Source organism: Miniopterus natalensis, chromosome 5 (assembly GCF_054644295.1).
Source record: "Miniopterus natalensis isolate mMinNat1 chromosome 5, mMinNat1.hap1, whole genome shotgun sequence".
Taxonomy (NCBI): domain Eukaryota; kingdom Metazoa; phylum Chordata; class Mammalia; order Chiroptera; family Miniopteridae; genus Miniopterus; species Miniopterus natalensis.
Window position 1 is genome coordinate 64261398 of NC_142085.1, and position 15757 is coordinate 64277154.

The window sequence follows — 15757 nt, forward strand, 5'->3', positions numbered from 1 at the left end:
GAGAAAATTTTTAACCAATTCTAAGAAGAAAAGAACATATTTATGGTTTAAAACCAGTATCTATTTAGATAGCAATAACATTAGCATAAGGTAGAATAAATAAATTTAATAGCCTAGTTGCCAATTACTGAATGCCTATTTAAAGGTAACACTGGCTAAAAATATTCGCTATAGAGGAGGAAGAAAAAAAACTGATAAAAAGGAAAGGATGTTTGAGTAATATGTCTTTTAATTACATATAAAATGAACTATAACAAAACTAGAGTTCACAGCCATGTAGAAAACCACTGTAAAAACTCACTAATCACCAGGGGTGTTAGCTAGAAAGATGATTAAAACAGATGTCATAAGAGTTTTATTTTAATCTAATTTATCATAAAATAAAAGCCTAAAAATGTTTCATAATTTGAATATGCAAATATCTGAAAAATGTCCTTAATATTAATCCAGTAATATTTAGGTACTGTCATAAATAAATATTTTATGTTTAAAACATCTTTCCCACCTATTATAATCAGACAGACTACAAAAAAACTTAATAAATGTCCTTTCTGACAATTGATGTTGTCCATAAAGATATATGGTCTTTACAAATCACACATATCAGTATTTTATTGAGGGCTTTTGTATTATTTACACATGAATAATTCCTTTGGTGTTTATGGAACCTCCTTCCTTCACCTAAGAAATAAAACAACGTGGAACACATAATAGAATCAGAACTTCTGATATGCTACTCTAAAATTATATAGAACTCTAGATCAAAACAATTCAAAAATTGTATTTGAACTAAAACAACTTAAACAATATTTTAAAGAAACAAGATTTCAGCAGCTTATTTCTAGGAGAAAGAAATCCATTTCTCACCAAAATGAAAAAAAAGGAGGAAAAATAAAAAATTAGGACAGGCTACTGGTTGTAATTAAATAAAGATAATGTCTGGGTAAATTAATTTCTGAGAGATACACTTAATATCTATACATTATTAGATCATTCAAATCATTTCTTACCTTTTGACAGCTTTGGTCAATAGGATCCACTGGAGTGGCTCTGGGGCTGGTTACTCTAACATCATCTTTTCCACATTCTAGATTGGCCCATAATTCAGTTATAAGTGCATTAATAAACCCTAAAAAAGAATTGTTTTATAGCATATTTATAGTACACTATTTCTTTGGATTATGGAGGAAAGGTAGAATTATTCCTCTGACAAGATTGGTCCACACTGACAAAAGACACATAACAGCCTGTAAGGTTGGTAGAAGTTGTATTTGCTCTTCTTAATATACCTTACCCCTCACTATCATGAAACCGTAATCTTGAAATTCTGAGAGCTCATTTTCCCGTAAAACTGAATTTCAAATGCCAGCTTTTATCCTCAGGACAGCAACTTCTCTGACCGCATTTCTTTGAAAAATAATAAGGTTTATACTTTACAAATGAGTCAACAGTGAAAGGCAGACTGAAAGTGGGGTGTGTGTGTGGAAAGAGGTATTAGGAGTCAGGGTAGACATCCAGAGAGCGTACATTCCCTTGTTCTAATTACTTTTTTGTAATTCCAAATGTTCATAACATTTCTCCATTTCACACAACTTTTGGCTCTGTACAGTCTTTAAATTCTCATTAGTCAGACACTATATATCTAAATTAAAGTTGTTATAAAATGAGATTATTAAATTTCTTTATGAAGACTCATCATATGGAAACATGTAAAATAGAACATATAATCATCTATTCAGTAATTTTATAATAAAGTACCTAAGACATTATAGGAACTCAAGTGATGTTAAGTTTCCTTCCTTTGTTCTATGAAAAACTGCATTTAACCCTATCATGAAAAGTTTGATATTATGAGGCTCAGAAGTTTAATGACTTGACCAACAGGGAAATCTGAGATAAATCTAGTCTTCAAAAGCTTTCATTAATGTGCCCTGAGTAGTTAATAAACTGGGTTTTATTCTAAGTGGAAGAAAAAATAAGTGGTTCAGCTTAGGACATGTTCTGTCAGGAAACATGCTTCATAATACAAGCAGTTCAAATTAGTTCAGGCAAAAAATATTTAAAATATGCTACAGAAAAATATTTTTATTTTAAAAGGAGAATCAATAGTGATGTTATGATTCAACTCTAAGCCTTAAAAAATACCATCAGAGCATCTTTATTAGAAATCACATCTTGTCTCCAGTTCAAGGTTCAGATCATCTTAAGATATCTTAAATTCCCAATATTTGAACTTCCTAGAAATCCAATACACAATGAATAATACATGCTGATTGCAAACTGCAGATAGTGGTGAAAGTGAAGTGGTGAGAGGGAAGCTTTCAAGAAGGGAAGAGGGAGAAAGGGAGTAAGAAAATGATGTGTATGTGTGAAAACTATTATGACTGTAAATGTTGATACACACATAAGCCACTGAAACAGCATTAAGAAATCCTATCAGAGGCAATTGTATCAAGAGAGAGGATGATATCCTTTCTATTTATAAGATGAGGGAAACTTCTGAAAGCAACAAGTATTTTTCAGTTTTAGTTCACTATGTACCATTGTTCTGAGGAAAGAGAACAAGGTTGTATATATTTCACAGGAAAAGAAAATTCCCAGTGGGATTTCATGCACAAGAAGAGATAAAAAGGAAACCCTGTAACTTCCTTTGACTTAAGGCCTAACTTGGGAAAATAACTTTAACATAATATCCTGATACTTGAAGATGCCAGTTAAATTTTCCATTGGCTTGCCCATTTTATTTAAATAATTCTAATTAAAAGAAAAAACTTACCTGAACTTTGTAGTGCTATTGTACCTGCTGCTGTTGATGCCACTTGTGTAACCAAAACTCCATAGTCAAATTTTTTATGCCTGCTGATCTAAACCATAAATAAGGAACAACAGTGAGACTAGGAAAACAGCATGCTAATATTTTAGTTACATGTTACATGCAGAGTTACTGATTTTTTTAGAACACTAGACATTATTTCAAATAAAGATAACCAGAGTGGCAAAAACAAACAAGAAACTATAACAATTAATGAGTTAATACTAATGTAATATTTTTGAGAATTTTATTTCAAATCTAGGTTCTGGTCCCAGCCAGGAAACTAAGTAGCTTTTTGACCTTGAACAAGTCACTTCTCTCTCTAGGTCTAAGTCTCTTCATACATAAAATAAGGGACTTTGACCAGATGTAAAGTAAGATTCCTTCCAACTCTAAATTCTATTATCTTACTATTTAATTCTTTAGATTGGTTCTTCAATAATAAATTTCCTCATTAATAAATCTGTTTTGACTGCCAGGTTTTCAACTGGGCTTTTAAGTAATCTAACAACTTTAAAAAGTACAATGGTATCTTCATAAAAATGAAAATTATTTTTAGAGACAATGTGATTTTTTTTTCCCCTTAGGAAGGGAATTTTATATATAAAATACCAATCAAGACTGTTCATCATTAATATAGAGATTTATAAACAATGTTGTAGGAAACCTTAAGTAATTTATTTCACAAAGAGAATGTTATATATGTGTTCATGGTACAGTACAGAAATGAGTATCTCTCTTAGCAGAAATCAGAGTAAGTAAATAATAACAAAGACATTATAAAATGTCCTTCCTTCTCGGACTTTAGCCAAGATCAGATTGGCTTATAAAATGCTTGACTTCTAAACAGAAGTAACCATTTAGAATTTATATATATTTTAACATTTCATTAAAGGAATCTGTTACAATCAAATTTTTGAAATATAAACTGTACAGTCAGTTTTAAGAGAAAAAAAAAAACTAGAGAGAATCTGAAGAATCATGGGAAAGAATTAGGCTAATTTCCCCAGTTTTCTGCTGTTCGTGTCTTTATCATTTGCCTTCCTTTTTCCATTTTTATTACTCCTATTTTTATTTTCCTTAATTTACTATCCACTAGTTCTACAACAGATGACACAGAAGTAAGATAAGTGTGTATCCTTTCCCACTTGCCTTCCTCCACAACAACTGCAAAAACACCTCATTCAATCACCCCCATGGACCCTGCCCATCCAGACATCAGGAGCCTTGGGGCTTCCCAAATTCACACCAAGTACTGAAAAGGAAGGAGCAGAAGAAAACCACAGGGAAGTTAGTGATGCTCTGCTAAACAACACTCAGACTTTGTAGATATTGTTAAATACAAATCTGAGTTCTAGTCTCACTTCTTCTGTCAGTTACTAGAGCATAAGCAGATCATTTAACCAGCCTTAATCTCCACTTTCTCTTCAGCAAAATTAAGGAAATGGCCTATGGCTTTCTTACAAGGTAAGTGAGAATGTAAATTTTCAAAAAATATTGTGAATAGAATAAAGCACCATTAAAATATTGTAATATCTTTTAGGGTTATAAGTTTCTAAGGTTTAGGAAACAGCTTCTATTATAACCACCAGTGTGGTACAGAGGAAGACAAGATTATCTTAAAATTGGTGAATGGGAAAAGTGACATCTAGTCACAGGAGTAAAAGCTATCTGCATGGTTTCAGACACTGGAATGATTTTTAAAAATGTCTTTGAACTGCTTGAATATTTTCAAAAATGTAAAAACAAAAATGAAAACCCAAATGTTTAACCAGCACACAGGGATTCAAACTCACCAGAAGATAAATTCAAATTAAAACAACACAATTTCCTGTATGTAAACTTAAAAGGCTGAAAAACTTCTATATTGGATATAGTCTGAATGAATGTCCCTACAAAATTCATGTTAAAATCCTAACCCCCAAGATGAGAGTACTAAGTAGGGCCTTTAAGGAGATGACTAGATCAGAAGGTAGAGTTTCCTCATGAACCGGATTAGCGCTCTTATAAAAAAGATACCAGGGAACTCCCTAACTACTGCCATGTGAAGACACAATGAGAAGTCTGGGAACCAGAAGAGGGCCTTCACCTGACAATGCTGGCATCCAGAGCTTGGATTTCCAGCCTCTGGAGCTGGGAGCAACACATTTCTGTTACTGATAAGCCACCCAGGCTGTGGTATTTTGTAATAGCAGCCTGAACGCACTAAGACAATATTATACAAGAAGTATACACACTCAAGAATATTCCATAACACACTGCTATGAAAACCTGGGGCAGGGGGATGCCTGCAGAGTAAATCAGGAATGACAGGAGAATAAAATTAATCAAGGGAGAAATCTTGCAGGAAAAGATGGGGACATGATGTCATGAAATGAGACACATAACTAAATTCTCTATACTTGAGGTCCATTTAAACAAATAAAAACACATCTGCACATACAAACCTAGCATCATAAACAAATGTTCATGTTTCATTTATAAAGAGGCCCCTGCAAGCGGTGAGGCCCCTTCCTCAGGAACAACTTATTCTTCATGGGCAAAAACAACCCTAAAAAGTTAATTATTTGTTTTTTATAGACTTAAACAAAAGCCGGAAATTAGAACTGGCAACTAAGGAAGAACAAATACAATGATATTTATAATCAGGCAACCTAATAACATCAAAAAACAGCAGCTGCCAGAGACAGAGAATAAAAGCATACCTATGATCCTAAAACACTCAGAAGTCTAGGGATACTCACTGTGACAGCAAAAAGCTGACTATACTTCTATGGCCTCTATCTGAAAAAGGACTATATTATACTGCAAATTTTATTTAACAATAGCAATAATAAAATCCCCCTACAAATATTTGTTTCTTTTAAAATGTGAGGCCTACACGCTCACTGACACATACACTTTAACTCCAATAGGTTTTTCTCCTGAAGTTCCCCCCAGTTTTAGTATATCCAGATGTCTGATATCACATTTATAAAACATCTGCATAATTAACTGAATTTTTCAATTGCATCTGCTTGTTTGCCATCCTGTAAATACAGCCATAGACACCAACATCAACTCGCTAATGCTTTCCTAAAAAAAATATCCAGTTAAACATTACAATGCTGTATGGCTTTTTAACTCAGGTTTAACAACCTCTTCAAGCACAGAAAAAAGGATAATGTTCTTAATGGCTTTCGAAGCAACAAAAATTCCTTTTGCCTGTGGCAGATGGTAATTCGTACCTGTAATTTTTTTGCATATCGGTTGAACATAAATGTCACACATTCACTGATGGCACCTGTTCTTTGAAGAAGTAGTAGCCCTTTAGGGGTGGCAGCAAAATTTAATAAACCATCCAACAAATTCTCTTCCCAAGCCGTACTGAAACAGGTAAAGAAAAGGTATATGTTTCTGTATTATATTCAAATGGAAAAGAAAATATTTTACCTTAACACTGATGATAATTAAATTTATAGAGTACACACTGATTGCAAAGTACTTCATAAATGTTTAAAAATATGATAAAAAGTACAGTGTCCTCAACAGTGAATTCTTTTATTGTTACATCTTCTATGCCAATAATTTTCCATCACTGAGTCAATCAAATACTCACTGCACGTCAGCACTTTATTATACTTAGGCTCTCTTACCCACGCTTAAATTCATTCTGTCTTCCTGTTACAATTCTGCTGGGCCTGGATTCCCCACACCCAAATTCTCCATTACTTTCTTCTTTTTCATTATAGAGTATCTGTCTTCTGACTTTCTAAAGGATATCAGGCTATTATCTTTATTTTCATAGGTTTTTTAAAATACATGTTCATTGTTGAAAGTATAGGTTTTCAATTACACTTTAAAAGAATGACATTTTTTTCCTTGGAACACTCCTAAAAGGAAGGCTAGTAACGTTCTCCAGAGAAAAAACCTGAAACAGTCACAAGACACATAGCTAATAGGAGAGTCAAAGCTAGAAATTTGGAAATACAGAAAAGGTTATGAGAATTTCATCCTGAAATAGCAGAATTAAGAGACAACATACTATCTGCTGGATATTCCTAGTTGTCTGGAAAGAAACTGTAGAGATTAAAATAGGTCAGAATCAAATGTTTATATGTACAGTGAAGAGGAGTATGTAAAAAGGGTATCTTCCCCCCTTCTCCACAGAAAGCTTCAGAAGTCTATTTTGGAACTGATTTTAGGAGAGATTTGAAGTCCAGGACTTTTCTAATTAAAAAAGAATGAGTACACAGAGTATGTGTTTTGACACATATCCCTCTGTGCTAATATCACACAGCAATGGTCAAAGATATAACCATGTTCAAGTACAAAATAATTGTCACCATGGACAAACAGAGCAGAAGTACAAAGAAGTAAGACTAGTTTTGAGGCAAAACTATATACATATATACTGGGGCTTTTGACAAGCCATAAGTCTAGGGAGACACAAGAAAACAGATAAAGCCCCATTTCTAGAAATGAGCGGATGATCAATTCATCTTCCATTTCTTTAACTGTATCTTAATATCTCCATCATCACCCGGCCGGGCATGGCTCAGCGGTTGAGCATTGACCTAGGATCCAGGAGATCGCAGTTCGATTTCCAGTCAGGGCACATGCATAGGTTGCGAGCTCGATGCCCAGTTTGGGGCATGCAAGAGGCAGCCGATCAATGACAACTCTCTTATCACTGATGTTTCTATCTCTCTCTCCCTCTCCCTTCCTCTCTCTGAAATCAATAAAGATATATTTAAAATATATATATATATATATATAATATATATATATGTGTGTATATATATATATACACACACACACATATATATATATCTCCATCATCACTGACAGGAGCCTCAACACCGATAAAATATGTATTTATAACATGGGAGTAAAAGAGAGAACCCATTAAATTGCTGAACAGGAAAGAATAAACACAGAAATAGAAATTCAGAAAAATAAGGGAAGAAAGTTGAGAAGGAAAAAAAGTAACTCACTTAAAAATGGAATTGCAATCAAACTTCAAAAGATGTCTAAAGTTAACATGCAGAAGAATCAACATTCATCAAATGAATTTATTTCAGCTGAAATAATTTTCAGAAATAACGACTTTAAAATAATTTATTTATGATGGCCAAAGCAAATTTAAAAATTTCCATTAAAACTGTGAAACAAAAAGCAGAAATAAAATATAAAGTTAGCTTTTTTTAAAATCCATTGGAAACCTTGAAAATAAACACAAAACATAGCCATGTGAAAAGCAGATAGGATAAACTCTAGGCCATAGTCAAAAAGAGAATTACTGAATTGAATTGTAGGTGGGTAAGAAATGTTTTAGAAAAAAGGTGAGACACAGACTGGTGCTATGTGCTGGAATCAGACTAGTCAACTGGCCCAGATTGTTTTACCAAACTACAAAGGAACAAATAATGCCCGTCTCATACTAACTTTTCAATTAACACAAAAGAACAAAAGATACTCGATTCTTTCTATGAGGTCATTTAATTTTGATGATAAAAATGAAATCAACAGTTTTAACTATAATCAAAACTCCTATTAAATATTTTGTTTCAAAGACATTAATATCAGGTATTGGGGAAACCTCCTTTTCCCCTGGCATCAAGTTTCCACATGTAGCACAGTCCCTTGTTTACATCTGCTTGCCTTTCTCTACTTAATCACTCATTTCTCCCCACAGAAGAAGGGACTTGAGATTTGGAAGATGACCTAAGTAAGCATGCTTGGCTCAGCAATACCTCTCCCCCAGTCCACTTCTTCTTTGTGATCCAGTTACTTGTAGGAAGCACATATTCTGCCCTATTCTGCTATGTAGTTAAGTTTGATCTTTGTAAGCGTGGCCTTAGAGGGAATCCTACTGCTGCCCACTATTGATTGTAACAGAAGGGTAAATCTGTCTTGAGATCAATTTTTAGGTAGGTTATGTTATTCAGTGTTTTGATTTGCTGGACATTTTTTATCTCTATTGATTGGTTCACAGTTCTGGAGCAAAGGAGTGGTTTATAATTTATTAGCTCCCTCAGACTCTGACATCAAAAATGGAAAAACAGCCCTGGCCACTGTGGCTCAGTTGGTTGGGTGTTGTTCCATGCACAGAAAGTTTGCTGGTTCAATTCCCTGTCAAGGCACATGCTCTGGTTGGGTACTTGATCCCCAGTATGGGGGGGTGGGGCATTGCAGGAGGCAGCCAATCAATGTTTCACTCTCACATCATCATTTTCTTTCTCTCTCTCTCTCTCCCTCCCACCTCCTCTCTTTCTAAAAATCAATAAAAATTTTTTTTTAATTTAAAAACATTACCAACAGTAAAATATGTTAAGTACATTAGTCATGCTTCCTCTTACTTCTGGCCTGTTGACCACACCATTTATTCCACAAGGAATAATGTTCTCCCCTCTTTAGACAGTTAATATCCATGTATTGTTTTTCACTTACTTGAACAACAACTTCTTCTGGGAAGATTTCCCCCACAAGTCCACTCCCAATGGACCTTGCATGAACCCTATCATATAAATTTAATATACTATATTGCTGCATTGTATTTATTTGTATTCTATACTACACAATAAGCTCTCTAAAGTATACAGGTATCCTCAGAACTCAGCAAAAAATTTAGTCCAATAAATAGCTGAATGAATGAGTACAAAATGAACGCATGGATAAAAATGAAAATACAGACTTCCAAAAATAGATATCTAAAATTTACCTCAAAAAATGAATTGCAAGAATGCTTTTTTTCTCACTCCTTCATCAAAGAAAAAAATGCCAGTTGATTTAAGTTTATGACAATTATATCAGAAAAAAAATTAACTTTCTAAAAATTAGCTATAATTATTTGTTGAATTATTATACTGCTAAGAAAAAAATGCAAAACACTTTTTGTTTGGTTGGTTTTCTTTGAGTTAAACTATATTGACCCAAAAAGAAATGTTAGTTTTTGGATTTCTCTTAAGAGTATCCCTCAAGATTCTTCTCTGTAATTATGGTCTTTTAGGCTATGCCAGCACCCAAGAAGAGAATCCATGAACATATTCACCACATCTTAATTTAAAATATATATGTATTTCCCCAGTAATCTGACTCCATATCCTATTGATATCAGTGAAGAAACATGGAGACTTCTAAATTTAAAACAAGTATAAATGCTGATGTAAATAATTTCTCCTTCCAAAGTCTTATTAAAATACATTCTCACATATCTTGAAAGATCATAATTTAAATATAAATGGACTTCACTGGCATTCAAAAACACTTTTCTTCTACTGAACTCCCTAGTTGGGTTTCCAATTTTAGTATTTGGTAATTCTCCAAATTTTCTGGAAACAAGACAAGTCAAGTTTCCTAACCCAAAATGTAAATGCAGAATGAAGTAAGTATAATAACTATTGCTAGATTTTAAGTTACAAGTATTATATGATCTCTAAACTTCCTCCCAGGTATCATATTCCTTGATCCTATATATACATTTACCTTCCCATAAAATGTTTTTGCTACAGTAGTCTATTACATGCTCATTTAAAAATTATTTCAGCAAATATATATATTTTTTAAAAGATGGATTTAATCAATTGTACTTACATGTTTTGGGACTCCTGGCTTACTGAAGAAACAGAATCCAAACCCTCTACTGGAGTAGGAATTCTTTCTGACAGCAAATTTGTCTAAAATATAACAGATTAATTTGCACTGTTTTTTTTACTGATCACATTATTCACATAACTCCTGCTACATTTTTATATTTGGTGCTCAAAGTAATTAAAATTAAAAGATCATCAAAAGTTAACTTTGGTTCTTAATTAAATATAATTAAAAGTATTTCATTACATGCATATATGCATATCCCATGCACACAGACAACAGTACAGTGAAGGCCTGGGGAGGGGGTGGGAGTGGGGTGGAGCGGGTCAACGGGGGGAAAAAGAGGACATCTGGAATACTTTCAACAATAAAGATAATTTTTTTTAAAAAAAGTATTTCATAAATAAAGCATAAGAATGTGGGGGGGAAGACAGTCTATTGATATATATTTGACTATTGCTAAACATTATAATCTACAGTGTCCATAACAAGAACCCAGCTGTTTATAAATATAAACTGCACGGAAATAACTTCCCAAGAGGAATGTCAGGCTATGCAAAGATAACTTATCTAAGGCTCTCCAACCATAAGAAAAGACTTTGTAGTAGCATTAGGTCCTATATCTGTGTCCTAGGGAGAAGAGATACTACAGTCATCCTGTGCCAAAGTAACATGATGCCAGATTAAAAAGTATTATGTCCTCCAGAGTACTATGATGCTAAAGAGGATTTATTTGCCACAGTAAAATACTATTTTACCTGCGATATGACACTACAATAGTGATTATATTTGAAATAAAGATTTGCAGAGAGAAAAAAAAGCTTGACAATACTTACCTTCTTCCATGCCCTTGCTATAGATTCGTGCAGACTATAAGAAATTAACACTTGCAAGCCTTCACATGTACCATATATTTGGCAACACGTGGAAATAAAAGCTCCTTTCACCATAGGCAACATTTCTGATTCCGAAAAAATAGAAGTATCTTCATCAAGAAGTTTTTTCAAAAACCAGGCTATTATATGAGCACCTGCAGAACTAGAAGATGACACCTAAAGGTAATCCCGAAGTTACAAATCATGAATTCGTACCGCACTACCAAGGCTACCCTTACCACAAATTCCTCATTCGCCTGGCTAACTTTCAGTCCTCCAGCTCTTCTCCTCTGACATGTCAATATTCTTGCTCCCACCCACATGCAGATGTCTAATACTGAAAGCATGTTCAGCAGAGCAGAGGAAAATAACAACAGAAAAGCTTGTGGTTTAATCTACCATGAGTAATCTGCTATCCTGGTTGTCTGTTATTTGCTTAATGGCTGTGCTATCTTTCCAAATCTCTCTGAGCCCAGTGGTTAGCATTGTCATCTATTCCCAGAATTCTCTTTTGTCCTCTGCATAGTCCATAATCCTGGTCACTCCTTCATCTTTCTGAAGATGATCTAATATGTTATTAGTGGCTGGTCAGGAAACTATACCTAGGATAGTTATCCATATTTTCATTAACAAATAGCATGGCATTTTGGAAACTTTGAATGAGATTTACCAAATATGCTAAAAATTCCACAAATTATTTAAAACACAGGCACATACCTTTTTTCTTCAGAAGAGTTCATATTTTCTCCATAAAGAAGCAAGGTAAGGCCTTCTTCGACAGATGCAATTCTTGCGAGAATATCAGCGATATAAATTAAAGCTGATTCAGAGCAATTTGGAGCAGCCTGTACATAAAAAAGGTAACAAAATCACATACTTTTATGATGTGCTAACATATCACAGACTAAAATTCAAGGGCAGTAGTGTAATCTAATAAAGTTATATTACCACAACAAAAAGAAAGTTATGATTGTTTAGCTGTGAAATAATATGTCTGAATTAAAAGTGTCACTAGATTAGATTCTCTTACCAGCATGAAGAGGCAAATACATACAGACTTTTTATGCAAATCAGTTATTGTTTATTAACAGTTGAGAGAATTGATGCTATTATCATTTTATATATAATTCTTGTGGACAAATGCAGTAGCTTCTCTATTTCCATTTTGCCCTTTACTTCCCATTCACTGGGGTCCTATACAGGCATACCTTGGAGACATTCAAGTTCAGTCCCAGCAAAGTGGGAATAGAGGGAACATTCCTCAATGTAATAAAGGCCATATATGACAAACTCTCAGCCAACATCATTTCAATGGGCAAAAACTAAAAGCATTTCTCTTAAGATCAGGAACAAGACAGGGATTTCCTTTTTCACCACTCTTATTCAATATAGCACTGAAAGTCCTAGCTACAATAATCAAATAAGAAAAAGAAATAAAAGGCATTCAAATTAGAAAAAAGGAAGTAAAACTATCATTATTCTCAGATGGCATGATATTGTACAAAGAAAACCCTAAACATTCCACCAAAAAGCTACTAGAACTAATAAATTGAATTTGGCAAAGTAGCAGGATACAAAATTAATATCCAGAATTCAGTGGCATTTCTACACACCAAAAATGAACTATCAGAAAGAGAAACCAGAAAACAATCCCATTTACTATTGCAATAACAACAAAAAAAAGTACCTAGGAATAAATTTAACCGAGGAGGTTAAAGACCTGTGCTAGGAAAACTATAGGACACTGAAGAAACTGAGAAAGATACAAATAAGTGGAAACATATACACACTCCTGGATTGAAAGAATTAACATCATTAAAATGTCCATACTACCCAAAGCAATCTATAGATTTGCATAATTCTTTTTAAGATACCAATGGCATATTTTACAGATCTAGAAAAAATATTCCCAAAATTCACATGGAACCAATACAGGCCCTCAATAGCCTCAGCAATCTTGAGAAAGAAAAACAAAGTTGAAGGTATCGCAATACTTGATATCAAACTATATTATAAGGCCACTGTAATCAAAACATCCTATGATAGCATAAGAACAGGCATATAGATCAATGGAACAGGACAGAGAGCCCAGAAATCAACCCATGCCTATATGGTCAATTAATATTTGACAAAGGGGGCAAGAGCATACAATGGGGTAAAGACAGTCTCTTCAATAAATGATGCTGGGGAATTTTGGACAGGTACATGCAAAAAAATGAAACTAGACCACCAACATACACCATATACAAGAAGAAACTCAAAATGGATAAAAGACTTAAATGTAAGTCACTAAACCATAAAAATCCTAGAAGAACACATAGGCAATAAAATCTCAAACATCTCTAGGAGCAATATTTTTACCCATATGTCTCCTAGGGGAAAGGAAATAAAGAAAAAATAAATAAACAAATGTGACTATATCAAACTAAAAAGCTTCAGCACAGCAAAAGAAACCATCAACAAAATGAAAAGAAAACCCATTGTTTAGGGGCACATATTCTCCAATGATACACCTGATAAGGGGTGATAAGGAGTTAATCTCCAAAATATATGAAGAACTTCTACACCCAGGAAGACAAACAATCCAATTAAAAATGAGCAAAGGACGTGAACAGACACTTCTCCAAAGAGGACATAAGATGGACAATAGACATGAAAAAATGCTCTACATCACTAATCATCAGAGAGATACAAATTAAAACCACAATGAGATTATCACCTCACACCTGCCAGAACAGCTACCATCAATAAATCAACAAACAAGTGCTGGCAAGGATATGGAGAAAAGGAAATCCTAGTGCACTGTTGGTGGGAATTTGTCTGGAGCAGCCACTGTGGAAAACAGTATGAAGCTTCTTCAAAAAATTATAAATGGCATTACCATTTGACCCAGTGATCCCACTTCCCGGAATATATTCTAAGAATCACGAAACACCAACTCTAAATATATGCACCCCCTATGTTCACAGCAGTGTTATTTATAATAGCCAAGATCTGAAAACAGCCTAAGTGCCCATCAGTAGATGAGTGGATGAAAAAGCTGTGGGACATTTACACAATGGAATACTATGTGGCTATAAAAGTGAAGGATCTTTACCTTTTGCAACAACATGGATGGACCTGGAGAGTATTATGCTAAGTGAAATAAGCCAGTCAGAGAAAGACAAGTACCATATGATCTTACTTATAGGTGGAATCTAAAGAATACAATAAACTGACAAACAAAATAGAATCAGAGGCATAGATACATGGAACAGTTTGAAAGCCATCAGAGAGGAGGCAGGAGAGGGATACTGGATGAAAGAAGGTGAAAGGATTAGCCAACGAACATATATGCATAACCCATTAACACAGACAACAATGTGGTGAAGGCCAGAGGGAATGGGAGGGTGGCAGGGGGCAAAAGAGGGTAAAATGAGGACATCTATAACAGTGTCAACAACAAAAATAAAGAAAAAAATCAGATATTAAGTGGTAGCTAAAGATGTACATAATCAAGAGTTTCTCCTATCCCAATTATGAGACAGACTCAAGACATAGTTACAAGCAAAGAAAAGATGGCAAAAGTAAATAAAAAGTTAAAGATATATAAAAGCAAAGACACAAACAATTTCTCTGGTATAAGATCCCAGAACACAATGCTCAGCTCTGGTACGTGGTTTATAGTTACAGTACTATTTATATTACGGCACTATATTAACTTAAGCTGTATTTGGTATTCTGTTTGTTTCTTCTCTATTTATTTTGTTTTTCCAAGGTTGACTATAAGATCATCAAAATAATTTATCATTATATGCACCTAATTTCCCATAATTCCACTCTTTATACCACATTCATATAAATGCTTACTGTTTTCTGAATGAGCAATAAATAATGAACACATGGATGGGTGAGCAGTTGCCCAGTCCATTGAGAGGTAGGTATAGGAGGGAGATGAAACCAATAAAAACACTACATAACACAGACATGGGAAGGCAATAACATGTAGCTTATTGATAAGCTTTATTTCATTCCTCAGAAGCTTAAGTCACAGAAGCGGAGGGATATATTACAGACAGCAGTACTAGTAGTGGTACCAGTTCTGCCACCTGCTAAATATCTGACCTTTACCAAGTCACTTCTTTGAGCCTCATTTGTGAGGATTAAATTATATAATGTGAGGAAATATACTGTACAAACTGTAGAGAGACATACAAATGTTCAGAACTAGGATGTTTATAAGCTTTTTTCCTCAAGTAATACTAGTTCTTCATATAAAACAGGGCTGGCTCTTCAGAAAAACAATCCCATTTCCAAAGGCTATAAAACTTCCATTAAAACAAATAACAAAACATTCACAAGATTTATTAGATTTGCAACACAAATAGCTTCTTAATAGAATAACTTTTCTTAGTCCTTACAATCAGCAGATCTAAGCCTAACTAGAAAAAAATATTTTTAAGATATTATATGCATATAACTAATAAATTAACTGACTGCATAAACTATAACTTAA

The 15757-nt window shown here is 33.9% G+C and overlaps 1 protein-coding gene across 1 annotated transcript in view; it reads right to left on the reverse strand.

The window, feature by feature from the left end:
• The window catches only part of TBC1D32 (TBC1 domain family member 32), a 118480-nt gene that overhangs the window by 65614 nt on the left and 37109 nt on the right, over positions 1–15757 (reverse strand). The window contains exons 16-21 of the mRNA XM_016212635.2: positions 11980–12107; positions 11224–11425; positions 10388–10470; positions 6040–6178; positions 2777–2864; positions 1011–1129 (exon numbers count right to left, since the gene is read on the reverse strand). Coding sequence (XP_016068121.2) covers positions 1011–1129; positions 2777–2864; positions 6040–6178; positions 10388–10470; positions 11224–11425; positions 11980–12107 — 759 coding nt within the window. The remainder of the gene's footprint in view (positions 1–1010; positions 1130–2776; positions 2865–6039; positions 6179–10387; positions 10471–11223; positions 11426–11979; positions 12108–15757) is intronic.